Source organism: Vespula vulgaris, chromosome 2, assembly GCF_905475345.1.
Source record: "Vespula vulgaris chromosome 2, iyVesVulg1.1, whole genome shotgun sequence".
Taxonomy (NCBI): Eukaryota; Metazoa; Arthropoda; class Insecta; order Hymenoptera; family Vespidae; genus Vespula; species Vespula vulgaris.
The window spans coordinates 6,580,087-6,607,977 of record NC_066587.1 but is presented as its reverse complement, the minus strand read 5'-3'; the positions used below and the strand labels follow the sequence as shown (position 1 = coordinate 6,607,977).

General features: G+C 31.4%; 6 protein-coding genes and 2 long non-coding RNA genes across 11 annotated transcripts; 3 read left to right on the top strand and 5 right to left on the bottom strand.

The window, feature by feature from the left end:
• Positions 1–4,674: 4,674 nt before the first annotated feature.
• LOC127061407 (protein FRA10AC1) lies at positions 4,675–6,498 on the top strand. Its single transcript, XM_050988233.1, has 4 exons — positions 4,675–4,982; positions 5,153–5,321; positions 5,477–5,636; positions 5,726–6,498. Exons 1-4 carry the CDS (start codon positions 4,876–4,878, stop codon positions 6,028–6,030), a joined length of 741 nt encoding a protein of 246 aa, XP_050844190.1. The 5' UTR covers positions 4,675–4,875; the 3' UTR covers positions 6,031–6,498.
• Positions 6,350–7,851, top strand: LOC127061402 (general transcription factor IIH subunit 3). 2 transcript variants are annotated; one of them, XM_050988223.1, is made up of 6 exons: positions 6,350–6,498; positions 6,580–7,076; positions 7,153–7,275; positions 7,351–7,486; positions 7,560–7,596; positions 7,674–7,851. In XM_050988223.1, the coding sequence occupies exons 1-6, from the start codon at positions 6,468–6,470 to the stop codon at positions 7,843–7,845; spliced, it is 996 nt and encodes a 331-aa protein (XP_050844180.1). In that variant the 5' UTR covers positions 6,350–6,467; the 3' UTR covers positions 7,846–7,851. The 2 variants fall into 2 exon arrangements, with proteins under 2 accessions (XP_050844180.1, XP_050844181.1); XM_050988224.1 differs by having other exon boundaries at positions 7,669–7,812.
• Positions 7,852–7,878: 27 nt separating this feature from the next.
• LOC127061401 (sideroflexin-2-like) lies at positions 7,879–9,672 on the bottom strand. The gene is made up of 6 exons (XM_050988222.1): positions 9,182–9,672; positions 8,857–9,027; positions 8,572–8,785; positions 8,209–8,501; positions 8,080–8,127; positions 7,879–7,990 (listed from the first exon to the last, which is right to left on the bottom strand). Exons 1-6 carry the CDS (start codon positions 9,352–9,354, stop codon positions 7,879–7,881), a joined length of 1,011 nt encoding a protein of 336 aa, XP_050844179.1. The 5' UTR covers positions 9,355–9,672.
• Positions 9,673–9,792: 120 nt separating this feature from the next.
• Positions 9,793–11,048, bottom strand: LOC127061405 (uncharacterized). Its single transcript, XM_050988227.1, has 2 exons — positions 10,551–11,048; positions 9,793–10,464 (listed from the first exon to the last, which is right to left on the bottom strand). The coding sequence occupies exons 1-2, from the start codon at positions 10,906–10,908 to the stop codon at positions 9,872–9,874; spliced, it is 951 nt and encodes a 316-aa protein (XP_050844184.1). The 5' UTR covers positions 10,909–11,048; the 3' UTR covers positions 9,793–9,871.
• A 126-nt stretch (positions 11,049–11,174) lies between these two features.
• LOC127061400 (inhibitor of growth protein 3) lies at positions 11,175–14,729 on the bottom strand. 2 transcript variants are annotated; one of them, XM_050988220.1, is made up of 6 exons: positions 14,350–14,729; positions 13,835–13,906; positions 13,358–13,717; positions 12,849–13,266; positions 12,564–12,768; positions 11,175–12,477 (listed from the first exon to the last, which is right to left on the bottom strand). In XM_050988220.1, exons 1-6 carry the CDS (start codon positions 14,375–14,377, stop codon positions 12,361–12,363), a joined length of 1,200 nt encoding a protein of 399 aa, XP_050844177.1. In that variant the 5' UTR covers positions 14,378–14,729; the 3' UTR covers positions 11,175–12,360. The 2 variants fall into 2 exon arrangements, with proteins under 2 accessions (XP_050844177.1, XP_050844178.1); XM_050988221.1 differs by lacking the exon at positions 14,350–14,729 and having other exon boundaries at positions 13,791–13,906.
• Positions 14,592–15,421, top strand: LOC127061410 (uncharacterized). The gene is made up of 2 exons (XR_007780859.1): positions 14,592–14,730; positions 15,196–15,421. It is a non-coding gene; the product is annotated as an uncharacterized LOC127061410 (long non-coding RNA).
• A 79-nt stretch (positions 15,422–15,500) lies between these two features.
• Positions 15,501–22,090, bottom strand: LOC127061404 (sideroflexin-2). Of its 2 annotated transcripts, XM_050988226.1 has the most exons (10): positions 21,940–22,090; positions 20,367–20,572; positions 19,321–19,491; positions 18,498–18,696; positions 18,290–18,415; positions 18,114–18,180; positions 17,305–17,404; positions 17,166–17,213; positions 16,888–17,041; positions 15,501–16,570 (listed from the first exon to the last, which is right to left on the bottom strand). In XM_050988226.1, the coding sequence occupies exons 2-9, from the start codon at positions 20,519–20,521 to the stop codon at positions 16,927–16,929; spliced, it is 981 nt and encodes a 326-aa protein (XP_050844183.1). In that variant the 5' UTR covers positions 20,522–20,572; positions 21,940–22,090; the 3' UTR covers positions 15,501–16,570; positions 16,888–16,926. The 2 variants fall into 2 exon arrangements, with proteins under 2 accessions (XP_050844183.1, XP_050844182.1); XM_050988225.1 differs by having other exon boundaries at positions 15,501–17,041.
• Positions 22,091–27,077: 4,987 nt separating this feature from the next.
• On the bottom strand, positions 27,078–27,823 carry LOC127061412 (uncharacterized). The gene is made up of 2 exons (XR_007780860.1): positions 27,711–27,823; positions 27,078–27,300 (listed from the first exon to the last, which is right to left on the bottom strand). It is a non-coding gene; the product is annotated as an uncharacterized LOC127061412 (long non-coding RNA).
• Between the last annotated feature and the right edge of the window lie 68 nt (positions 27,824–27,891).

The following is a 27,891-nucleotide window of genomic DNA, read 5'->3' as shown; positions in this document are numbered from 1 at the left end:
AAAGAGAGAGAGAGAGAGAGATAAGGATATTGTAAGGAACGAGGACGCTTCGAATCCGCACGCGTTTCACAATTTTTCGATATTCTTCATCTTATTCTTATCCTTTTTATATTTATTGTCTTTCCTCTCGACAAGCAAAGTCAAAAAGGGCGCAACTTAAATTTACTAATTTCAGGTAATTGTTTTTTATAATCCTTTGTAACGCCCATGTCATTTTCAATTCGCACAGTATTGATGTATTTCGTTGGTCTTGACTCATTTTGTCGTGATGAAATTAATTGTTAGTTCGTATTATCGAAGATTTATTTCTTTTTTTTTTTCTTTTTTTGAAGTTATGCTAAGTACGTTTATAATACTAAGATATAAATTATAGGATATAAATGACGTATTACGCGTGATATTTGTTTAGATACGAAGAAAAATTGAATTACAGAAATTTCGCTCTATTTGCAACGCGCACTTTTGTTGCATGCAACAATTAATAATTCTTAATATATGTATAAACATATAGATTTATTTATCTCAAAACGCAAGAATACGAAAAAAGTAATATATACTCAATTTTCATAGGCGAAAAAAATAGTCGATGCTCTTGTTTTGTAAAAGTTTAAAAAAGCGATCGCTTTGTCATCGTTTCTTTTTATTAGAACACTCGTAAGGGTACGTTTACGTTACTATAAGTGTGTATACTTTATTCTAAGAGCATCGATCAGAGCGACGATAAAAGCTACTCAAAAATATCTTTCTTCGCTATGTTTATAATAGAGCTGGTAATACAGTTGCAGTTGTTTAAAGTTTCGCAAACGTGAATGATTCTGAAAAAGAATTATTATTATCATCTTCAAGTCCCGCAAAATAGTATATTCGTAAAAATCTATATAAATATTTAATAAGAACTGGACTAAAAGATATGGACTCGCAAAGTTTCATCATTTTTTGAATTTACACAATTTATTAAAAATAGAAACTTTTGATTACATTTTGTTCAAGAAGAATTAATGATTACAACGATGACTGTGTAATTTTTTTCCTAAGTACTTGTCAATTGAGCAATCATTTAGAAATTATTATTTTCTTTCCATGTGGGAGTTGCAATAATTTCAAAAATCAAAACGAAATGCTAAAGATAATATTGACACTTCATATAAAAGTGCCCATGATATCAAGAATTGCAAATGATTATTACAATATATAGAACTTTTTCAATTGTCTAGGCTCTATTGATTATCCTTAGTCGATAACAGATAACAGCGCAGACAAAGAATATTTCAATATCAGATTATCAAGAGCACGAAGAATCGTTAAATGTGCTTTAAGAATTATTTTGTCTAAACAAAAAATTTTAAGTAAAGCCTTCTATAAATATAAGGAACGATATTATTAAAACTATTTGTATCTTGCATGATAGAATTATTGATAGAAAAAATATTCGACGTCATTTAATAAATTTATGAAAAATTTTAAGAAAATTAAATATAAAGCCTGATCTTTTTTTTTTGGTAGGCCAGCCGATACATGATTTATATAAAACTTACTTATTTCACATCTCTATTATAAATATTATTTAGAATCTCTTATAATTAAAATTGCATATTATAAATAATTATAATTAATACAATTAATGAATATTTATGGTCATGTATCTAATCTAATGGCTATTCCATCCCGTAAGTAATTTAAAACAAATCTCTTATAGCGATCTAATCCCATAAAGGAAGATCTAATGAGCGCTTCGCTTATTAATTGATCTATATCCATCGCTGTTATGTATGTTACAATGGTGAGAACGATGATAATAGCGAATAAAAAGTAATATTTGTCGTCTAGTAAACGTAGCCTCTGATCGTTGTTGCTTCAATATAAACACTTCCATTATAAAACAATAGAATGTATTTCTACGCTCCGCTCTCATCGCCGCTCTTATCGTTTATCGCAGCTCTAACATAAACGTACCCTAAGTCATCGATACCGGTACACTGGTGTCCAGTTACGTCCGATCCGATGCATCATCGTGACGTTATCCGTCGACGGGACCGGCTTGCGTTTGAAAACTTATGTACGATTTCGTTCGTAATAAATTCGAGACTCGTCATTATAAATTTCGTGTCGTAATTAACGATCGACTTTCTTAGACGTTTACAATAAGGTAGAAGAAAATGAGAAAAAAATAAAAAGAAGAAGAAGAACAAGAAGAAGAAAATTGACTTTGTTCGTCCATATGAGCTGAGAACAAAAAATACTAAGGATTGTTGGATCGTAATAATAAATTATCTGCGTAATTAACAACGACGTAAAAAGCACCCTTAAATAAGAAAGACAGACAAAGAAAAAGAGAGAACAGGTTGCAACGTCGAAAAATATTGTATAAATATAATCAGAATGTTGTTACAACAACGAACATATTTTAATCGATCGAACGTATCTAATCGAAATGAGGAAGTTCCTCGAACGTTCCACTTTCGCTTCGTATTCGTCATGTGTCCGATGATTTCAAATTTTTCTTTCAAGACGTCGATCATAAGGTTTCCTTCCTGCGCGAGAACCTCTCGGGCATATCCTGAATCCTTCGGAATGGCCGGCATGCCGACACCCCTCGCTAATTCATAAATTCGGCGAGTTCTCTCTCTCTCTCTCTCTCTCTCTCTCTCTCTCTCTCTTTCTCGTTCAAGAAAAGAGTAAAAAAGAGAGAGAAAGAGTAAGAGAGAGAATAAGAGAGAGACAGACAGAAAACTCGCTGCTCTTGTCGCACGTCGGGAGATGAGAACGATGCCTTAAAGCCCGCAACCTCTCCTCCTCTCGAGACGAGATCTCTCTCTCTCTCTCTCTCTCTTTCTCTTTTTCTTTTCTCTTCTCCTCTCTCTCTCTTTGGTTTCCCACGAGAACAACCGCCGCCACCGCCGCCGCCTTCTGGAATGTCGCTCTCCCCTTCTCCACCTCCACCTCCTCATCCTCATCCTCATCCTCCTCTTCTTCTTCATCCTCCTCCTCCTCCTCCTCCTCCTCCTCTTCCTCTTCCTCTTCTTCTTCTTCTTCTTCTTCTTCGTCTTCTTCTTCGTCTTCTTCTTCTTCTTCTTCTTCTTCTTCTTCTTCTTCGTCTTCTTCTTCTTCTTCGTCTTCTTCGTCTTCTTCGTCTTCTTCGTCTTCTTCTTCTTCTTCTTCTTCCTCCACCACTTCTTCCATCCACCGTCACCATCTCCTCCCGCAAACTATCGCGCAACAAAGTGTCTCTTCTCGCTTTATTTCACTGCTTCAACCCCGACAAGACATTCTTTACTTTCTTCAATTTCACTTGAAATTTAATACGAGTTTTGCATTCTACAGGATTAACTCTATTTCACGTTTCCCTAGAATTATAAGAAAATTAAACGAAAGAAGAAAAAAAGAAAACAAGTGAGGGAGGAGTAGGAGAGAGAGAGAATTCATCCTAGGCGCGAATTTTTCGATATGCGTTTTAAAGTCAAATCGGTGCAGTCGTTTTCTTACCTTTCGTTATGGCAATGTTTCTTTTTCTTTTTTCTTTTTTTTTTTTTTTCTTTTACACGAACAATAATTTCAAATACGCATTTAAGTTTTCTATTTCATTTCATTTTTCTCTCCCTCTCTCTCTCTCTCTCTCTCTCTCTCTCTCTCTCTCTCTCTATCTCTATCTCTATCTCTATCTCTTTCTTTCTTCCTCTCTCTCTCTCTTTAAATTTTTGCTCAAGGTATCGATATTAACGTCATCGCAAAAAACGATCAGACCATTCATTGTTTCTTACCTCACTGAACGAACAAGGCTCATTGTGTTTCACTATTTTCTCAAACTCCAGATCCAGCTTCCTATTACACGTCTGACTAATAATAATGGTGGTTTACACTTTGTTACCTACGTTGCATCGAACTCGCACTAGCACAAGAAAGATGCTCGTACTAACGTGTATCGTATCCAGGTGTGCGTCGATCGAGTTATACAACGGGTGATCCATTTGAACTTATATACACTTATGATTTTCTTCGATTACGAATCATTTTTAATCGAATCTTAAAGTTCTTCATGAATTATTTCTTAAAAATTAAATATTTTATCATCGTTATAATTTATATCGATTCATATCAACCTTGTATATTTTCTTGAAGAATGATTTGTTGATCTTGTGAAACTTTTCATCGTAAACAGTTTATCTCGTTCTAATATAAAACTAATTGTGACAAATATATATTGTATTTAACATTAATAATTGTCACCCGATGTATAGTGTCGAGTCAGTCCAGACGTAACATGAAACCAGTCATATGAGATGACTACTTATCACGCCCAGCATCGCTACCAACGTCATTCAAGTAGTTCTCATTTATTATCACGAGCTTGTATGTTTTATTTTTTACGATAAATTCTTAAAAAAAAAAATAAAAAATAAAAAATAAAAATTCGAATGGTAGCAATGATCAACAGATGTCTATTTAATGTCTAGTTTCATGTCAATGGATATTATCGTACGATGATAATGTAGATTTTAACAGAAGATTTCTACATTATCTACATACTATCAATAATACGTCGTATGTTCTTGAATTTTTTTTCCTATAATATCTACTTCTTTTTGATATCTACTGTTGTTAATTTATCGATAACGTTAGAAGGAATTCTCTGTAAGCGACATCGTAATGAAAAATTCATATTCGTCGTAATATCTATGAAATATTTGGTGTGTGATTTTAGCTATCTATGGTTGTTATCGTATAATAGTAACATAAAGTTCTTTTTCGTTGTTGTGATATATCATCATTAAAATATTTGCAAAAAATGTAAAATCGACAAACATTTAAAGTTGATTTTATATATGTATATATATATATATATATACATACCTGCATATATACAATTTTTTAACAAACATGTTCCCAGCTTATTCTTATTTATCTGCTTACGACAGACATAAAAAACTTATAAATGATTACCTGTTATTAAAAGGAGAAACTGTAGCATCTTTAAAGCGAGACACGTATGTATATGTTCTTCTTATAAATGTCACCTTGATATTAATCGTTCGTACAAATATGGTGCCTCCTAATACACGTTAGGTATTTATCGGTATATAATTACAAAAAAAGAGATCATAACGTTATAAACCTTAATACGAGCAGCTCTTGACGTTTCGGCCTGTGTTTCGAGGTCCCGAGATAAGAGAGACTTTGATGTTATCAAAGAAAATCATAAATTTCTGTGGGATGAGGATGACGATCAACCTAGTACATGGGAAGCTCGTTTGGCTAAAAAATACTATGATAAATTGTTTAAGGAATATTGCATTTGTGACTTAATCTATTATAAATACAACAAGGTATGTTATTTCATTGTTAATACTTGTTCTATAAAAAATATAATCTTATTATATAAAAAAGGAATTAAGTTTTTTATTATAAGAAGTACATAAAAATATATTTTTTATTCGTTGTACAAAAAGAAATGTTATCACTTTGGCTTTAATTTATAAAGGTTGCACTAAGATGGAGAACAGAAAAGGAAGTAATAGTAGGCAAAGGACAATTTGAATGTGGTAATAAAAAGTGTACCACAAAAGAGGATCTTCGTTCTTGGGAAGTTAACTTTGGTTATGTAGAGCATGGAGAAAAAAAAAATGCTTTAGTAAAACTACGTAAGTTAAAAAGAGCTTAAGCTTACGTAATTATAAGCTTACTGTATCATTGTCATATAATTTAATATAATTTTATTGTACGTATAAAGGTTTGTGCCCAGAATGTTCAATGAAGTTGAATTATCGATCGCAAAAGCGTGAAGTAAAAAGAAAAAAGACATTGAAACGTCTAGGATCCCATCCTGGATCCAATATCGAAAAACCTAGTACATCTGATGACACATCTGATAATACAAAAATCAAAGAGAATGAAAATCTGTCAACGCCTGAGAACATCGACAATACTGTTGATGAAGAATCAAAATCTAACATTTGGAAAGAAAAACCTATAGAATCGATAGAGCGGTCAAGAGAAGAAGAATTTGAAGAATATCTGGCTGACCTGTTTATGTAATAAAATATTGATTATGATAATTATTTTTCAACATTAATAATGGTATTAGTAGTAATAATTGCTTAAAAATATAATTTTTTGTATATTGATATCTCACTTAAGTATATATTTTAATTCTGTAATTAAGTAAAATTATATTACTGTATCCATAGTCCATTGAAAATTTTAATAATTCTATCCTCTCTAGATATTGTAATATAGTAATTTTAAAATAATAAAAGTCACGCAGAAAATTCTGATATCTTCCGAATATTTCATAGTACGTAATTTTATATTTAAGGTTAAGGTATCAAATATTTGGGATTATGCATTCTGCACTCTCCTATCTGATTCGGTGATTTATGTTAGAGTCGAGTTAGAAGATATGGAAAGAAATACGTGAAATATTAAGTTTGAAAAAATATTTTTTAAGTATAAATAAATAATAGAATCAAAATATGTCTGGTGAAAAAACTAGTGAAAAAATTGGTGAGAATAGAACAGTTAGATGATTTTATTTACTATTGATTGCGTGTAGAGGTTATAAACGAATGATCGTTAATTTTACAGAAAAAGAAAAGAATTTATTAATTGTCGTGCTAGACGTAAATCCATTACAGAGAATTGTTAAAGAAGAAGCAAAAATATTGACACAATGTTTAGATTCAACAATAGTATTTGCGAATGCACACCTAATGCAAGCATCAAACAATCAATTAGCAGTAATGGCTTGTCATGGACATGGAGCAACATTTTTATATCCTTCTGACAAAACCAATGATATACGTCAAATTGATGGACAATATGAAAAATTTACAGAGGTAGAACGTACTGTTAGACAACAAATACAATTATTTGTTAATCAAATACCTTTAGATGCTTCGTTGAACGGCGAAAGTCTTATTTCTGGAGCACTTTCCATGGCATTATGTTATATTTCAAGAATATCTCAGGATAAGGAAGGAGATGAGAAATTTTATTCAAGAATACTTGTGATCACTGCAAGTAATGATTCTACTATGCAATATATGAATTATATGAATATATTTTTTACTGCGCAGAAGATGGTTGGTATTCTATATACTTTACTTCCTCAATAACGAAAATTATTATTAATGCAAATATCTTAATATAATGATTCAGGGTGTTATATTAGATGTCTGTAGCTTGGATCAAGAATTAACGTTGCTACAACAAGGCTGTGATATAACTGGTGGAAATTATTTAAAAGTGCCACAGTTGAATGGATTGTTGCAGTATTTATTAGTACGTTTAAATTTTGTATAAAATTTATAGTACAAAATACTATAGTATTATAGAAGAATTATTTAATTTTTTTAGTGGGTCTTTTTACCAGATTCTAGTGTTAGATCAAAATTAGTATTACCACCCCCGGTAGAAGTTGATTACCGGGCAGCATGCTTTTGTCATCAAGAACTTGTAGACATTGGTTATGTATGCTCTGTCTGTTTATCAAGTAAGAAAAAATTTCAGTTATATAATATATATTATTTTATGACAACATATTGAATAATATTTTGTATGTGCAGTTTTCTGTAAATTTAGTCCAATCTGTACTACGTGCCAGTGAGTATATTTATGCAATGATATATGGTAATGATCTAAGAAATTTTGTTCCTAATTATGATTTTCTTACAGTACAGTATTCAAGATGCCAGGACCAATACCAATGAAAATGAAAAAAAAGAAAAAAAATATAGATATTACACATTGATATTATTTTACGGTAATATTATAACTTTTGTATTCTTACAAATATACAAACACACTTTTTACACGCTTTTTACACGCATTAGAAATATTTATTGTAATTAATAGTGACATATTGATGTATTATTTAATATCACATTACAATCCTTTCTTATAGTAAATCCTATTTGGCTGCTCTGCCTCTTTGAACTTCTCTGTAAATTCATTATATTCCGATGGATACATCTTCATTAAATCTGGTCTCATATAACTGTATTATCATGAAAAGTATCAAAAGTAAAAATATTATAGTTTTTATTGTTACGGATAATTACAGAAATATAAATAAATCATTCTTACTTGCATATTGGATATAAGGCCAATGCCGAGGGAATCATCACTAACAAGCTATGTATATAGCATAATATAATTAAACATATACATATTCTACATATACAATATAATATTCTAAAACAAAAAAGAACATACGAAGCAAGACATAAACCCAGCTTGATTGGAAACAAGACCCATGGACGACGATAATAGAAACAAGTTGACCTTATATACTCTGCCACAACTGGAATCATAATCATTGTTGGAGCCACAGTTAATGTTCTAGTAAGAAAGCATTCGGAAGCTCCTTTAATTGCAGCAATTTTTGAATTCATGAAAGGTTCTTCATGAATAACCCATACAGGAATTCCGTTTATAATCTCTTTTCGTCGTATGACAGCAAAATTGACCATATTTCCAATAGTCAGCCCTCCCAGTGGAATTAGTCGCTATATTTGAATAATTATAGCATCGACTTTCGTACAAAGGAAAAATATAAAAGATAATCCATGAACTAACTGCGAATAATGGTCCTTTGCAATAGAATATTCTTTTTAATCCAAAAGACGCTATACTGCTAGCTGCAGCGCTACATAAAAAGGCTTCTCCTGCTACTGTTATATCATTTTTAGATTCATTTAACTCATTGGGTCTTATACTTCTATTTGTATAATTGACAATAGTAGTAAATGCCTGATTAATTATTTGCAAGCCTAGGAGAGCAGCCGTAGATCTAAAAGCAGATAAAATATGTGAACTCAATCTCGTCCGAAATAAGTACTTGTAATTAACAATTGTTTATACTTGTAAAACGTCATCATTGCCATGAGTAAAATGGCGTTACCAGGAAACTGAAATGACATTCTACCAATGCGATTCATAAGTTCATCGTTGTCAGGATGAAAGGAACTATCGTAAAGTTTCTTCGCATAAATGATATCTTCTTTTGTCAAATCTTCTGGTTCATCTCCCGACCTAGAATCTAGCTCAATTTATATCTCACAATACATTTTATGCAATGGATATATCTCACAGAATACATGATATACTATATGCGATATATATATATATATGTTTTCATAAGAAATCACATCTGTGATCCTCGTCGTTATTCGTATTTCGTACTTACGCATAATCATTACAAAGTTTCTTAGCTTCATATAATTTTTCTTTCGGCACAAAAATAGTTAAGAAGTCGCTAATGAAAGCCATGTGTTTCCATCTACCGATATAAGTATTTTGATCCCATAATGCTTCGTTAATGTTTATTCGTTCCGATTGATTTTCCGACTCGTCCGACATTTCAATCAAATTAATTTTTGTTGTTTAAAATTTGCAATATCGTACGTGCTTCATCTATCGTATCAATAGGAATTCCTTTCTAAAATTTAACTTCAAAAAATCATGTAAAAAGACGGTTGTGAAATAATATTAACTTTACACAATCCGCATCCTTATTTATTTATTTTTCTTTCTTTTTTTTCTGTTAATCTATATCCATGTGTGAAAATATCTTTCGCCTCCTAATATATCAATTTGAAAATATGGAAGGTTAATTCGCAACAATTCAAAAGTTCGATATTAATATTCGAAGACAATGTCAGAGTAGTGTAATTTTTATTAACAATTCCGTACATATATCGTAGATTTATAAAAAAAAAATGTTCATACGAAGGAAATAATTCTGAGAAAGGAGGTATAGCAATATTTAAAACAAAAGTACATTTTGTGTTATCAATATTGTGAAAAAGAAAGAACGAAAAAGTTTTAATCTTTTGTAAGAGAATGTATCACGATAATCAAAATCGAGAGTGAATTTCTACGCATGCGCGCTCTCTCGTGGATTCAACTTAATTGGCCCGAGATTTATGGCTGCTCTAATTGGCCAGCCAGTGCCCACGTGACATTGCTCGGTACGATACATCGAAGGTGTCTTGTAAACATCATTCCGCGACAATTTGAAAACAGTCGGAGATTTGACGACAGTGTGCCAAGGTAATAAATTCGTTAGTACATAATCATAATGCGTGCTGTACGTGGTTGTATATGCTTTATAAGGTATAACGCATAATCTTTTCGGATAAACCAGAGGAGGATTATCAGTGCAACGTGGATAAGGCAAGGGACCTTTCGTAGGAATAGTTTTTGGAAGGAAATGATGACATTTAGATCGTTTTTCAATATTTTTCCCGACACTACTTATTTTTTCGTTCGATGTAAAATTGATATGTGTCATCTGAGTGGTGGTTACCAATGGATCTAAATGTTTATAAAAACTAAGTTCGTTCAAAGGGATCGTAGGAAACTCATGTTTGCCTGTGTCTACTATTGGACAAGTTGCATCATCCGTTGGACTGGTCTGAGATAACGTCAATGACTCGAATGGAATTTTTCTTCTCACGTAAGTCGACCCTAATATTTTTCGTAGCGATATAAAAAGAAAAATTAGGCTAATATCGATGATACGTAGATATCGTTGAAAAATGATCGCGACTAACCGCTGGTCGTTGAATGGATTAATGGTCGTACTGGATCTTTGATAAATTTCTCACAAAAATTCTTCAATGTAGGTTTCGCAGCTATGGACGATCTTCGATAAGTTTCAGATCGGTCTTCTATAATTTTCAATTTGTATTCTTTATTGTAAGATGACATGTAATGCTCGGAAGGTGACTCTCTCTTTATTGATTTAGTTTTTAACTCAGTTTTACATTGTAAGTCATGATATTCTTGCTTTTGTAAAGACCACGGAATTGGACTTTGATAGTAATAAGAACGTTCGTAGGAAGTTTGAAAACGTTCACATGGTTTCTTCGCGCCGAGACGTACGAAACGTTTTCGTGGACAGGTAGGCATAATTTAAAAGAAAATTTATTTTTCAAATTTAATTATTATGTATGATTAAAAAGAAAACAAAAATAGACACCTCTTTTAACGTATGCCTAGATCAAAAATAATACTCGTCTCTAACCAAATAAAATGAAGGGACGAAACAAAACAACGTATTTCGTAGAAATTAAAAAGTCGAAAGACGATTTTCGTTCTAATGAAGGAGGTGAAAGAATCAAATAACGGAGGGAAAATTTGAAAATGAAAATAGATAACGTAATAATGAATTGGAGTATTTCTGCATCGTTCATTTTATTTTATACACGAAGTCACTACAGTTCTTCATTTTGAAATTAGTAGTCCCAGTAATGATTTTTTTTCTTTCTTTTCCTCTCTATTCTCCCTCTCTCTCACACACACATACACACACACATCACCGTATCTTATTCTTTCTTTTTTTTTTCTGCCATGCTTTTTTCCCGTTTTTTCTTTTTTATATATATACTTTTTTTTCCTTCGAAAGCGTAAACACTTAGAATTTTTATTAGCCTCGCTCGTTCATTCATTGTTCCGAATCGTTTGCAATTGAATCGAGCGGTCTCATTAAGCTTGTCCAAACTAATAATTATATGTCAAACTAGATGAGATTTTAGTCAAGAACGTAACGCAAAAGTAGATACGTTGATTTTTCAGAAAATTAATTTCGTATCCCTGCTATTATTATTATTATTATTACTATTATTATTATTATTATTATTACTATTACTATTATTATTGTTGTTATTGTTATTATTATTATTATTAATATTAATATTATTATTACTATTAATATTATTATTATTAATATTATTATTATTATTATTATTATTATTATCGTTATTATTATTATTATTATTATCAGTCCCATGGATCGTATATTTAGTCAAGAGGAAAAAACTTTATTTTCCAATGTGAATTTATAGAAACTAGCTAAAAGTGGTCGCAGTGTAGGATGATGCGAAAAGTTAGCAAAATCATTACAGACGATAATAATAATGATAATAATAATACTGATAATAATAATAATAATGATGATGACGATGATGATAATGATGATGGTGATGATGACGACGATGATGATAAGATAGTTTGAAAATTTAATAATAGAATTCAACAGAGGATTTAATTACTGTTCGCATCACCTCACTCGACATCTTCCGGTCTCCTACAAAACGCAATAAAAAAAGTCCAGCGAGAAAGATCAAATGTGTCACTAAACTTCTTTTTCTTGGTCAGCCTTCTGCTTGACTAAACAGAAACTCAAAGCTTAAATACGCAAGACCAAGCCCGAATATAAGGTAATGACTTAAACTTTAACGCGTTTAAAAAGTCATATAAAATGAAAATTAACAGATTCCTAACTAAGTTGGTACCCGATAAACAGTGCCTAAGAGGTAGTAGCAATCCATTCTTGTAGTTTATGCACTAATTACAGTGAAATTAGTTTTTTCGACCTCCTCGTCTCTTCATAGAAGATGTACATTGAGGACAGTACCACTTCCCTTTTGGTGGCGCGGTAATACCTACGCACGGGTAGTGGAACCATTCGAAAGGGCACTGAAAAAACGATAATGATCAATCGTCAGTATATTAAATATTAAAGAGATTGTGAAAGTGATTTACAGATAATAAGACTATCTTACGTCTGAATTATCGCAAGCAACCATATCTCCATAGGATACTTGATTGCATATGCAATATCTGGGTTCATTGGGATCATACGTCCAATCTGTATTATCCGAGTCTGTTACCGTTGTCGTCGTCGTCGTCGTTACGACCGGTGGTGATACAGGTTGCTGAACCGTGGCAGCGATGACGCTTGAGCTTGGAATGGCAGCATTTACTTTCCTACATTATGACATCACGTTAGGCACTGCACCGTTAAATTAAAATAACTTTTTATTTTACAACGCGGAGAAGTTGCATACTTTTTATTCTTTTTAGTTGTTTCTTGAATAGCTGCGATAGCAGTCTGAGCAGCTCCAGCTAATTCTCTACTAAATTCGGCAGCATGGACGCCTCCGGTATTAATGGCCTCGTAACTAGCTTTTAAACTAGCTGTCCGCCTGCCTTGTTGCATTTGTTGCGTTGCAGCTATAGCTTGAGAAGCAGCTGCCGCTATGGCATTACCACCGGCACCTATATGGCCAAGATTATAGCTCACAGGGCCAACCGAATTCACGATAGCGGATGGGGTTGATGGCACGCTTGTAGGTGCTATTATTGGTCCGGAATTAGTCGATGTCGGCCGGGACTCAGGAAGACTTGGAGGAATTTTTTCTATCGCTAATCGTTTCTCTATAGAAGTAGAAGACGTATTGGAATCTCTCCTTTTCTCTGATCGAGCTGCGAAATATTAATTAGCATTTATAATCCAAAAGTTAAAGACTTTTAAAAGTTTTGTCAGGCATGTATGTAGTATCTACGTCTAACTTACAGTGGCCATGATTGTCTCGCGATCTACTAGGCGTAAAACTATAATGATTTTCTTTTTGACTGCTATTCGTAGAGGGTTGATCTAACTCCAAAGATCTTTTTTCCAAAATTTCTGTAATTCCCTTATTATCGGCCTCTAGCTCCATTTTAAATTTGTGCAATTCTTGATCTAACCTTCTTAAATATCTGTCTACTAAATCGTACATTTGATTCGCTAAGTGTACTTTTTCATCCGCATCTTCTAAAGTTTTATAATATTCTCTTCTAATAGCTTCATATTCCGCTTCTTTTTCGTTAGGCTTCATTTTTTTGGCATTTGAAAAGAATGTCTTGACTTTTTTCTCTAAACTATCCATAGAATCTGAAAACGATGAAAAATGGTATAAAGCAGCCTTGAGCTAAGAGCGTACAGAAAGATTTTTTTCTATACATACAAATTTATATAAACAGGCATGAGAGCATCGCATAGAATACATACTTTGTACACCTAAATCCATTTCTCTCATTTCAGTGAACCGATCCCTTAATTCTTGTGGGAGATGCTCAATCACTAAAAAATGAATGAATAAGGTCAACATAACCAAACAAAATAACATTGCAATTGTCACGTTTTGAAAACGACGATTAATAGATAATTGAATAATAAATAATAAGATTCGATTGTAGGCTTATTAGAAATGTTCATAATATTATTAGAATGTTTGAAAAAGCTTTGAAAAGGAATAACTATTATACTAATCTTTTGACAAATATCTCCTTAACCTAAAAGTTATTAAACGTTCTACGATAAACATTGTCATTTCTCGTTGAAACTTCGTAACCCGGAAAGTTAAAGTATCATTCGAGATTGTTTCATTGGAAGATGCAACATCAAAATAAAAATCTATTTTCAAAATAAATTTTCAATGTTTCCAATGAGAGTGTATATTCGGAAAGGTTAGTAACTTTTCTCATGAAGCTGGCTAAAGCAGAGCACGCCTCGTTTTTACGTACTTTCGACATAATCTTCCAAGTAAAGCATCCTCTCGTACCGGCGTTACGCTGTCCGCTGTCCGATTTACAATAATTAATAATTTACAATAGGAGAGTGCTCGCCGCCGTAGAGGAATTAACGAAAATTGTAGCACTCGATCGGAAGCGTGTTTACGGCGGTCAGAAGCCTCGGTCTACCCGCATATTCTTCTAACGTTACGATCAAAAGCGGTACGAATGTTCGAACTGATTCGAATCTGACGTCCTACGAAAAAAATATCATACGGTCGGAAAATAAGGGAATCAATTATCGGTGCATCCTAGTCGGTCCAGCATAATTTCAAATTAATACTGGCCAGTTCTCTGTTCCGGTATTGTCCGCCATCTTATGTGTCCTCTCAGGTCCGTATATAGACAAATTCGTTTAGCAATCGGGGCACCATCATTGATTCGAAAAAAAATTTTTCTTGGAATTTCTTACGAAATAATACGATCATAATTATTTTAATAATCCTTCACATTGCATGAAATATTTAATCTTTTTTATTTAACATTTCTGAACTACGTAAGACAAATAGTAGATAAAAAAGAAAAGAAAAAAAAGAAGAATATTCTTACGACAAATTCAAGTGAATTACGTGGACGTTCCATTTGATTTTATATTCGACAAACAAGCATGTTCATTGGCTGCTGACAAAGACGTCCAATAATTTATCCTATTAATCAATACGGTAGTATGCAATCCCACATCAAAATTTTAAATCAAACAAACGTAATCACGTTTTGACAGGTTACTTTTAAAATCGAATTGATAAAATGATCCGACGAAATCCAACGAAAATTGAATTGCGATTGGACGATCTGCAGGAGTACGAAGCTATGAAAAAGGCACACGAAGCAAAGAAGGAAGCTGAGAGACAACAAAATTTTAATCCTCCTTCCTGGAGTGGGAAAGTTCCACAAACTGAAATTCACGAACGTATTGGATATATGCCACAACAAAATCAACAACCTAGACACTCGAGGCCTAATATATAAATAATATAAATGAGAATATTTTCACTTATTTATTCTTGAAAAAAAAATAAATAAATCAATCAATAAACTATAAATATATATATATATATACATAAAAGACAAGTGAAGGATGTAATAAATTCAAAAGAAAAATCTCATCGTTGACACAATTTCTTTTGTAATATTTACTGACAATGAAACTTTTTACTAAAATATACATGGCAGCATATTTTTGTTTGTTCTCTTTTCTTCATACGTTTTCTATTCAATATCCTAAACATCAGTCAGTTTCTTCTCAAACGACATGACTAGTTAATTAGTTTAGTTTAGTTTACTTTAGCTGTCTCTTCTGCGATGTGGTTTTTCTCATTTGAAATACATTAGTTAAGTAACAATTGAGCCATTCACGCACCAAAGCGAACAATCCCATTTTTGGAATTTTCTTAAGTTTGCCTACTAAAACCGTTGACTGATATGTACTTAAATTTTTATATTAAAAATAAATTTCCTTAATAATTATGCCACTAAATGACAAAACTTCATGTGACAATTCATTAATAAATAACTTATCACTACTTCATTATTAATTATTATTAAATTTAATTTAAAATTAATTATTATATTATTTAAAAATAATTATTTTCTTTAATTGATATTAATTTTATCTTACCTCTGTAACATAAAATTAAATTAATAATTATTAAATATTTTAAAATTAATAATAATTTTATCTTATACAGATGTAATATATAAAAGTAACATCTGTAACGATACGCTCTATACACAATATACGTTTGAATATATGTGAAATTTTAAAAAACAATATATATACATACATACATACATATATATATATATTTTTTTCTTCAGTTTTTGTTTCTTTGGTTTGATGGACTTAAACACTTTGGCGAATGAACGACTTGAAAGATAAATATTATCACCTGAGATATGAAACGCAAGGACAAAATATATCAAATTATCGATAATCGTCTAAAGGTTACGATCGAGCGCTTATTTATTGCTAACTAAACAATTTTCTGTTTGTTTCTCCCATCTCTATCTCTCTCTTTCTTTCTCTGTCTTCTTTTGAGCATTAATAGCATGTAAAAGACAAAAACAATATCTTCCTATAGCACAAAGCACCAGTTTACGTATTGTCAATGTTTATTGCTTGATCCGTCCTACGAGACGATTGCTTTTTAACGAGAATATTTATATGTAGTATCTGAAAACATGTCGAAGAAACATTTGACTGTTAATCGATCTACGCGATGTGTGTATATAAACAGAGTACAGACGATTAGAAAAAAGTAAATAAATAAAAAAAAGAACTTCGATGTACAACAAATAGCACCGTTATATCTAAAAGTATCACCATCATCATCATCATCATCACCATCATCATCATCATCATTATCATCATCGTCGTCGTCATAATTATCATCACTACCACCATTTTCAATGATTCAATTCATTCAAGATTATGTAAACAAATGTAATCCTAACAAGTTTCTAACGAGAAACTCAAACGACAGTACATACATAATTGTTACTCGTCTTTGGAGCGAACCTTTGACCGTATTATAATCCCTTGTTGAAATATAAATGCATTGGTATATCTTTTCCCTCGCAATTCTTCAATAAAAGTTCATAATTTTCAGGCTCCCATCGTTGCAAAGTACTGACTGCGATCGAACTGAGAAGAAACAATATATTGATACGAAAATTCATCGATGACTATACTCCTTTGTTTTATGACAATCGAGGATTTTTCTTTCTTTCTTTTTTTTTCTTATCCTTTACTATTTAAGTAAACTTACCAGTTTTGTGGGAACAACGCACAAGCAGTCGGCACCATGAACGTCAAGCTGAAAAAATTATCGGTGATCGTACAAACATCTTCTTTGTTTCGTAACTTTCCAATGAAGCTATAATGAAAAATAAGAAGGTAACACTTACAAGCATCCAACCATCATAACTTGTATGGGTGCATGCAAGATTTTAATTCTTTGCATCCATGCGTATTTCTCTAATCTTTCCATTATGGGTGGGAGAATCACTGAAATGATACATGTTCTATTATGTTACATAAGTTATAAACTTATATAAGTTATGTTATGTTACATAAGTTATAAACATTTTTTTATTTATAATAGACTTTAAGAACATTTGAAACTATTTTAACGTTTCATTATTAAAACTATTAAAAATAATTTCCTTCCAAATTAATGCATGCCTCGCATCGATGTCGCATGGATTGCCTGATGAAAAAAAAAAAAAAAAAAATGTTTATAACTTGGGAAGTTTCTGGATGCATGTTTATATAACTTCCATCCTTACAGAGAGTAGAATATGCTCTTAAAGTTTCGTGATGTATTTCTGAAACACCCTTTACATATAAGTTACTCATTTGTCAAATCGATTAACTCAATAGAACAAAAAGTAGAGACGATCGATAAAGTTATATACATTGTATATTATTTATTATTCAACGACTATAAACATTTTTATCATTTAGTAATATTAAATTTAATTATTAAGACCATTTATTTTAAATATAAAAAGTTAAGCATCAATCAGGTGATTTGGTATTAAAATTTTTTTTAATTCTAAAAGTGGAGTTAATCACTTTGGCTTATGGATGGTTCGTGTATAAGTTATATTATATAGCTTATGTTTTTACAATATATATATATATATATATATATATTGTAAAAACGAGTATATTATTCATGTAATGATAAATTCTTTTTTATTGTCATACTTACACATGCCAGGTGCACACATAACGATTCTCGAGATAACGACCTGACTGATGCCCTTCGCAGCAGCGATCTTCGAAGTTCATTAAATTTAGATTACAAATTTCTATTTTATTCTTAACAGAAGGAAAATTAAAATATATATATATATATATATATATATATATATATATAATTCTTACCTTCGATTTACTAAGCTTTCGACCATTCTCGTCGGTAACTTCGATTCCATTTCGTATCTCATTTTGTCTCATTAGCGGTATATTCGCACAATTAGCAGCAGCCACCGCGGCGAACGGCACATACCTCTGCGAAGATTAACGGATTATCGATCGATACCGTTAAATATAACGTGTTCGTAATAGATAACGATTAACTCGATCAACTAACTGCCATCAAAGGATTTGCCCTTTTCTCCCAGAAAGATTTACATCCTATCGCTGTTATCATTGCTGCTGCTGTGGCACTCACATAAGCCGCACCCAATTGATTAGTGGTCACTGGACTGTTTGCATTTCTATTGGTATAGTTGACGAGTGCGTTAAATGATTGATTGACCCATTGCCAAAAAACTACTGCTGTTGTTGTTCTGTAATAATGATTTAATTGTTTTAATAATTACTCGAATATTTTGAGAAAAATTTGTTGGAAAAAAAATCAATTTTGCAATAATATTTATACTTTGTTTGATATCTATATGAATTGTTATTATTGAAAGTGATGTATAAGTTTATTTTGATTTATTTTACTATTATAAGTAATATTAAGATCATTTATATCATTATTATTCATTTTTTCAAAATTGCATCCATACTACTTTTGTTACGATAATCGTATTGTAATATTTCTTTTGTTCTACACACGAGTTGTTACTTTTTAAAGTGGCGTAAATCTTTTATTATTTATTTCTAATATTATAAATAATAAAAGAACAATCGGCAACGTATTTTTCAAAATCAAAAATTTATAATATTTTTGTTAGAATAATTTTCTATTCTACTATTTTAATTGAATATAATATAATAGAAATAATTTAAAAAAATAACTAAATTTTCTTCAAGATTCATGTTACATCGCTTTCAAAAAAGACATTACTAAACAAAATCAATATTTCCGTAAGCATTCGATTATTGTTATCTCCAAAGAGACAAACAAATAAAAACATCGAAATAATATCGAACACGCGTCAATAATAAAGGTCAATGTTATTTACTTGTAGAATTGGAGCATGGCACCGGTCACGGCCATACCACCTGGCACCTGGAAGGACATTCTACCAAAGACATTTTGTAGATCACCAGTGTCCGGATGAAAGGCCGACTCGTAGAGCTTCTTGGCATAGATGATTTCTTTTCTGGTGGTACCAGCTGGCTCATTTCCAAGTCTACAAAACAACCGTTCGATGATGACAATGATGATCCTTCGAAAATATTCGAACAATTTCAAAAAAGAAAAAAAGAAAAAGGAAAGAAAAGGTTAGAAACTTCAAATTAATCTCGTAATTAACATTCGTTGCATTCTTTTTCTTTTTATTTTTCTTTTCTTTTTATCATCGTTAAGAATTCTGAAATTATTTTCGTTAAATGACTTCAGAATGAAGAAAGATTAATCTTTGAAAAAAGAAATAAGATTAGATTACTATATCTTCTTCCTCGTTCAAAGAGTAAACAAAAATACATATTAAACGAAAACAAATGTTCTTCTTAACAATGGCCTTGAAGATAAACGTCCTTCTCATTTATTTTTAAATTAGTTTTAAAAATGCAGACTTACGTCAAGCATACATACTATTAACGCAACATACGTGAGTACATTGTAGATGCATATATATATATATAGGTCGATCTTTACGATTATAAATAGAAGATAAAAGTTGATCTTGGAGAAAGAAATAGAAGATTTTTCTCAAAGAATTATGTTATGTGATTTTTCGAAATAATCGTATATACGCGCGCGCGTATATATGTATGTATGTTTATATGTAATATGTCTAGATTATAATATTAATACAGTATTATACTATAACAGTATTATTACTATACTATACAGTATGATCTACGCATATTACGTGTGTATGTGTGTGTGTGTGTGTTTAGTATATATACACACACAGTCATTTGTTTATATATATATATATATGTGTCTGTATATGCATACATAACACAGTATAGATGTTCAATTATTTAAAAAAGATTTAATTCGATATTATTTATTAAGGATAAACCAAATCGTTCGAATTTCAAATCAACATCCACTTGCCTGTAATCCTCGCATAATTTTTTAGCAGCCATTAATTCTTCTTCAGAATGTATGCAAGTCCGAAAATCCGTCACCCAGGCAAAATGTTTCCATCTACCTACGAAGGTATTCTGATCCCAAAGTGTCTTATCCAAATCCAATTTCTCGTTCGTCATTATGCTTGCTAATTAGAACGTAGATGTATTTCTCTTTGAAAATTTTTCTATCTGAAAAATTCACGTCAAAAACGAGCCTTCCAATGGATTAAATATCTACAATTATTTACGATAGAAATAAAAATGAATAGTCTAGTAATGAATAATTCGAATGGATATTTCGTAACAATATGAACATGTGTACAAACATGCGTATACAGATATTTAATGATTTTCAAACGAACGTTAATTCAACGTTACGATAGGTTCCAAGATACGACTGGTTCCAAAAAAAAGAGAGAGAGAGAGAGAGAGAGGAAGAGAAAAAAAAAGTTACAGTAGGCACAGAGAAAATATCACTTAATTCGTGTATTAAAATATCGAATAAACCTTTAATCGGATGTAGCAAACTTTAAATTACTTGAGTATAATATATGTCATGTTTTCGAGAGATCATTATAGTAAAGAAAAACGTCAAATGTTATCGTTAGATATTTAAATACAAGGTCAGAAGACGTTGAGAAATAATATGCATCAAAATTATCAAGTTGAATGATCAGTCTAACTATAAAATTATATAGAAGAAAAAAATAACGGAGAAAAGAAGAATATAACGTAGCCCATGCCAATTAAACTTTTATGAACACACGTTCTCTATCTCATACATACATACATAGATACATAACTCGCACATACGTACATATATAACATTATATAAATAACAGGTAATCAAAAAAGAATTCGATCGATTATCAATCGATTAAAGCACGTGAGTCATTCGGTATTGCTCGAGGAAGTTCGGTGTCCGATCGTGCATGATCGTGTCACGAGACGGCCGGGCCCTGACTTCGATCGGCCGAATCCTGGCATTTTTCCACCCGAACTTATTGGCAATAACAATGTATACATTTGCACAACGCTACATTTACAAAATTTCTATTGATACAATCGCATGATCTCCCACTTAATACACGACGTCAAGGTATTTTTATAAAATCACTCTCTAAGCGACGGCGACCGAACGACACAACGACGAGAAAGACACGAACGAGAAGACAACGAAATAGCCTCAAAAAATATCGATCATATCGTTCTATCTAACGAGATAGAGACAGATACGTAGACATCGTACGAGTTCACTTTTACATCAGATTTTTATTAACGTTAAACGGATGTTATTATTCTTATTTCTTTCATTCTTTCTCTTTCTCTCTCTCTTTTTTGTTTTCTTTTGAATTGTACAAGGTAGCCGACACAGTGTTCATTGGTCTTCTGTGATATATTTTCAAACCGAGAACGCGATTGGTGGACCTTTCGCAAAAATGTGTTAATGATCACCGTTACATTATTCACACACAACTTCTCGAATATTACGCAATAAGTCAGAGATTATGTAAAACGGATGAGTATATTTAATGTTTTTTCTTCGCTGTGCTTACCCGTTGAACGCGTACCACCTCCCTGGAGCTTCTGTGGCTCCGGCTGTCTGACGTCAACGCGAGAGCGCGCTCAACTGGCGTGCCCCAATATTGCCCTCGCTACTTGATACGTCCCTGACTCCACCACCATCTTCCTTCTTTATACCCCACCCTTTTGCTTTCTATCGCCTTATTCTTCTTCTTCTTCTTTTTCTTTTTCTTTTTCTTTTTCTTTTTCTTTTTCTTTTATTTCTTCTATCGCCGTTCTAACATAACTGATCATTATTGCGATCAGAGAATCATTTGATTTCTTTTTCTTTTTCTCATTTTTTTTTATTTCTTATGTGTATATAGTTAAACGAGCTCTCCCACGTAACTGCTGCTTTGTACGTCTCTCTCTCTCTCTCTCTCTCTCTCTCTCTCTCTCTCTCTCTTTCTTTCTCTCTGTCTCTCTCTCTCTCTCTCTCTCTCTTTCTCTCTTTCTCTCTCAAACCTGAAATATGGAAATATGATTCTTTGCTGGGAATATCAAACATTGAACGTCTGATGTATATATTGTCAATTACTTTCCTTTTATTTCTTTACCTTCTTTTACTTTCCTTTCTTTTTTTTTTTGACGTTGCATATATACATGTGAATATTTCTTATATTGAATTATTAAATACGAGAAGAATAAACAGAGAATGAGAAAGAGAGAGAGAGAGAGAGAGAGAGAGAGAGAGAGAGAGAGAGGGAGGGAGAGAGATAAAAAGAGAGGGAAAGAAATTTACGAGTCGTGTGAAAAGATCGTAAAGTTCTTACCGCGTTACGTGATACTCATAGAGATAAGAGTTTCCCGATAAGAAATCATATCTGCTTTAACCGTTAATTAATAATACATATTTGGAATATACCATGCAATGTCGATGCATCGATGTAGATAAAACTTAATTATTTATTGTCGAGATAATAATTTTCGTTTGAATATTTTCGAAAGTGAGGTTACACACGTACGTATGTAGTTAACTACTATTTAGTACGTATATACTTATTATTATTATTTGATCTGAAAAGAGAGACTTTCAATATTTTATATTTTAAATAAACGATATTGTTCTCAATATTTTTTATTAAAAATTATATATATTGCATATAAACATCCAGTTCTTATTGACTAATCCAACAAACTATTATTATTTATTTATTTATTATATTTATTTAAATGTTATATTACTGTTTGATTTTAATCAAAAATATATTACTTATTGGCCAATTTATTACGTACAACATGGATATATAGATATATAATATATACGTGCATATATTTCATATATTCATATCATATTCATTCATCATACATACGTATATATATATATATATTCACAAAACCCTTCGAATAGAGCTAGTTTATGTTGGCATAAGCGTTCGTATTATTCCCTTTGTTCTTGTAATTCAAAGATGGCGAGAACACAATGTTCTTTTTAAGGACAAATACAAACATTGAAATTTCTAGAAATGGATTGTCATGTATATATGATATATATGTGCATATGGTATTATATATGTATGAACATATATGTACATGGACTTAAATTTCGTACAGTATGAATGTACATATGTATTTTCCGTATTCCTACTCTACGAAATTTAAGTTCACCATTGTACGTATATATATATATGTAAGCCGTATATGTGTGCCTAATCGAAACTGCCATTCTTGTTATACTCTAGGGTGCCGAAAACGCTCGATATGAACGCGCATTTCTCGGAGTTGCGCAACGTTATTGACACTATCGTGGTAGAGGATGCATTCGTATAACGCGTTTACTCAAATGTTCCATATGCATCGACTTGCAAAATTACGACATTCGTGAAAACGCAGAAGAGAGAAGGAAATAGATAGGGAAATCTTGGAAAATATTAATAACGCATATAAACTTGAAATTTTTGATAATCATCATACTGATTCATTTAATCCTTTATAAGGTAATATTTTATTGTATCTACAAAATAATAGATAAATGTGCATGCTACAATAACATGATATTATAATATAAAACTATACTCTTTTTCTCTTTTATACTGTGGTTATATTCTATACAGTAGTATATCATAGTAACATCATATAACAGTAATAATATTATTATAGAAAGAGAAAAAGAGAGGGAGATAGAGAGAGAATATAAAACTATGCTTAGTGTTGAATAGTACTCATTTGTATAATTATACTATAGATATATTATATAGTCTATTAATTAGAATCTACTCATAGATAATTAACTTCCCAAGTCATATATATTATAAATATTATACTACTTTATTTTCTTTTTATTAATCTCTTTTGTCATTTTTACTTATTAATTAATCATAGTATAAATATACATTATTTTTATAGAGTATATAGTATTAATATAGTATAATTATTGAAAGGTAATTATAACTATAAATATAATTATAGTTATACTATACCAACACAAGTAATAATCTATAACTTTCTTATAATATAATTACATTGAATATCTTATAATAATACTACATTGAAGTATAATTTATAAAAGCTATTAAAAATCGCAGAGACGAAATAATAATTAATTTTCTGCCAGCAAAATATAATCGAGTTTACAAAATGATTTTAAATTACATAACTTGATCATGGTTTTCTATAGAAAATTGAGATATACATATTTCTTGACTGTCTTATATTTTTAATTCTTTCTATACGATATAATAGAAAATTTTAATGAAACTACATATGAAAACATTTAGAAGACACGCATACTCGTCTCGAAAAAGAAAAATATGAAAACTACGCACGAATTTCATCGACGTACCACCGCATTCTCATATATTAAAGGTCGTTCCTTTGTTTTCAAGCCGTACGCACACACATTCGCTTTTGTTTGAAATCTTTTCAGGTGCACCGCAAAACATACGGTTGTGTGTCCGTGTATGATGTCACCGTGGCATGTACGAATATATATGTATATATATATCGATATATATATATATATATATATATATATATATATATATATCGTCGTGTTCTCTCTTCCGCGTGCACGTAAAAGTAGAACTCGACCTCCTTTACATGCCTCGAGACACACACACATATACGGTTCACGATTATCTCCGAAAAAAAAAATTAGTTTCTCTAACTTTCGGTGAATAACGTTTTTTATTTTTCTTTTTATTTTTCTTTTTTCTCTTTTTTTTCTTTTTTTTTCGTTTTCGAAAGGATCGTTGAATTATGAGTGTAAGCGATATAGTGGCCAAGCCACGAACGTAGTTAAAACACGAGAGGATTTAAACGATGAAAATTCGAAAATGCAAACGTACGAAGTTATATATATATATATAGAGAGAGAGAGAAAGAAAGAGAGAAAAAGAGAGAAACGATCGATCGATTAACTCGTTACCACGTTAAATTCTATTGGATTGGCCAATAAATAATATGTTGGTATTTGCAGTATTTATTTATCAATAAAATAACAATAACAATTAATGTATATAAACAATAACATAGTATTAAATAGAATTTTTCTCATAAAAAAACAATATCATTTATTTACACATAAAACTGCAAATTCGAACAGTATATTCAGTTTAAATGTATCGATATATTTATTATTGTATGACCAATTTGAATCTATTGATATGTTCATTGTAAAAGATTCATATTTCTTTTGTCAATTAGCATCATTTTTGAAGGTTAGGATCGTTAATGTCTGGTTGGTCCCTGATAGACGACCCGACGATAGAGAACAAATCTTACAAGCAGAATTCTTTTCTGTTAGGGAGTAGGGTCTCGTTCTTTCAGATTGTCCCCACTATATGTTAGTGTGTGTGTATGCCGAAATATATATATCAAATATATATATATGTATATATACCAAATATATATAATTATATGTATATATATGTATATATATCGAAGGAGAAAAATGCTTTTAGATAGCATGTATGAATCGTGTATCAAGAGTGAGAGAGAGAGAAGGAGAAAGAAAGAGTGAGTGAGTGAGTGAGTGAGAGAGAGAGAGAGAGAGAGAGAGAGAGAGAGAGAGAGAGAGAGAGAGAAGGGCACATATATCGTGTGAAAGTAAACCCCACTTCAAAGTCTCTGATTCGTCATCTGTACGTCATATCGGCAGTACACGTTCCCATTTAAAAATTATGAAAGGCGGAACAAAGAAGAGAATTTTGAACAAAGGAAAGTTAATTTTTGGATATTCATAAACTCTCTTTCGATCGAATGTATTTTCTTCGACGAGTAAATTTTTGTAATGCCCAGGGATAATCGTGTCAGTTAATACGGCCCTGACACATGCTGCTAGCACAGTAACGTATTAACTAGCTATATCTGTCGAGTCCTTATGGGGGATCTAGTATGTCATTATTCCTGTCGATAAATGGAATTGATTATGTGAAACTTTTTTATTTCAATAATTTTATTTCAACTCTTGTTAGTTATTCTTTTTTGGTCATAATAATAATAATATAACAATATTCAATGTGCAAAAACAATTTTGTATAACGGTAACTTTTTTTTATTTTGTTAATTTCTTCTTCTTTTATTTCTCCTTTTTTTTTCTTAACAAATCAGTTCTATACAATTATCTATATATAATTCGAATTATCGAATCTATTATTTGAAATTAAAGTTTATTATTTGATTAGATCGATCACGTAAGATACAATTTGAAGGACACTTTCCTCTACTTTCTTTCATCATCGTACTGTCGTAATATCGTAGTATATATCGTAGTTTACTTCGACTCGGTTATTGCATAGCTTAGGTATTCGTTTTCATTGAATATCAAGCATTCGAAGCAAGCTTTCCCGAGTATTCGAAATATCCCAAATATTCGTAGTATACGAAGGATAGGATGTCGAGGGATATAGGATTATACAGATTAAATATTATCCGTGTGACCAAAGCTTTCTCTCTCTCTTTTTTTTTTTCTTTCTCTGATTCTAGTTCGTTGTTATATACTGGTGGTACAGTTCACAGATTCCTCGAGCGTAACCGCTTGCAGCATACAATACATTACTTCCATCCATCGTTGTCATTGTCACGCGACTCTCCTGGACTGTCGCTTTAAGTTCGCACGAAAGCATCCTCGCCGCGACGAAAATTCACACTTTCCTTCTCATTTAGTTTATATATATTTTTTTCTTTTATCTTGTTTTTTTTTTTTTTTCTTTTGGCATAGTCCAGTAAATATTTTGCATTCTGGCAAGAGGGGAAGGAAGCTTACGTAATAACTCAAACGGGGAGGCTGCGCAAGAATATTTTTATCGACGAGCAAGGGAAACATAGTTCTATGTACATACCTATGTATGTATATATATATATATATGTTGTATTTGAAAAAGTCTGTTATCGTCCAAGTGTCAATTGGTCATCTAAAAAGAAAGTGCAAGAAAGGAAAAAAATCCGTCACTACATCTCGATAATCGTAGAATTACACTTTTAATATATAAAATTATAATTAAACCGTTTAGTATTTGAATATTTGAATATTTAAAAAATACATATATATATGTATATAAATAATTTAAGTGTATATAAAAAGTAAGGTTAATAAATTAAAAATTACTGTAAATTAACTTTAAAAATAACGGAAAAACGAAATGGAAGAAAAGTACTAGAAAATATGAATTGTATTTTTCCGAAAAGAAAAAACAGAAAGGAAGAAAGAAAACATTCGAATAATTTCAATATAAATGAATTTGGAAACGAATTACGATAGTAGATTACAAATTAAAAAAAAAAAAAAAAGAAAAGAAAATTTAAATAAAAATACTTGGGGTACCGGAATAAGCGTGATACGGTATTGAGTAGAGCATAGATGGTGGGGATAAGCTGACGGCACTGTCGGCGGCCAGCTGTGCACGGCGTGGCGCGTCAGTCGGTGCTCGTTCGGTTCTCCCCACCAGTCGGCATCGTTGCCCCCACCACTCGGTAAGCCCGTTACGGCGGCCATCGGTGTGTCG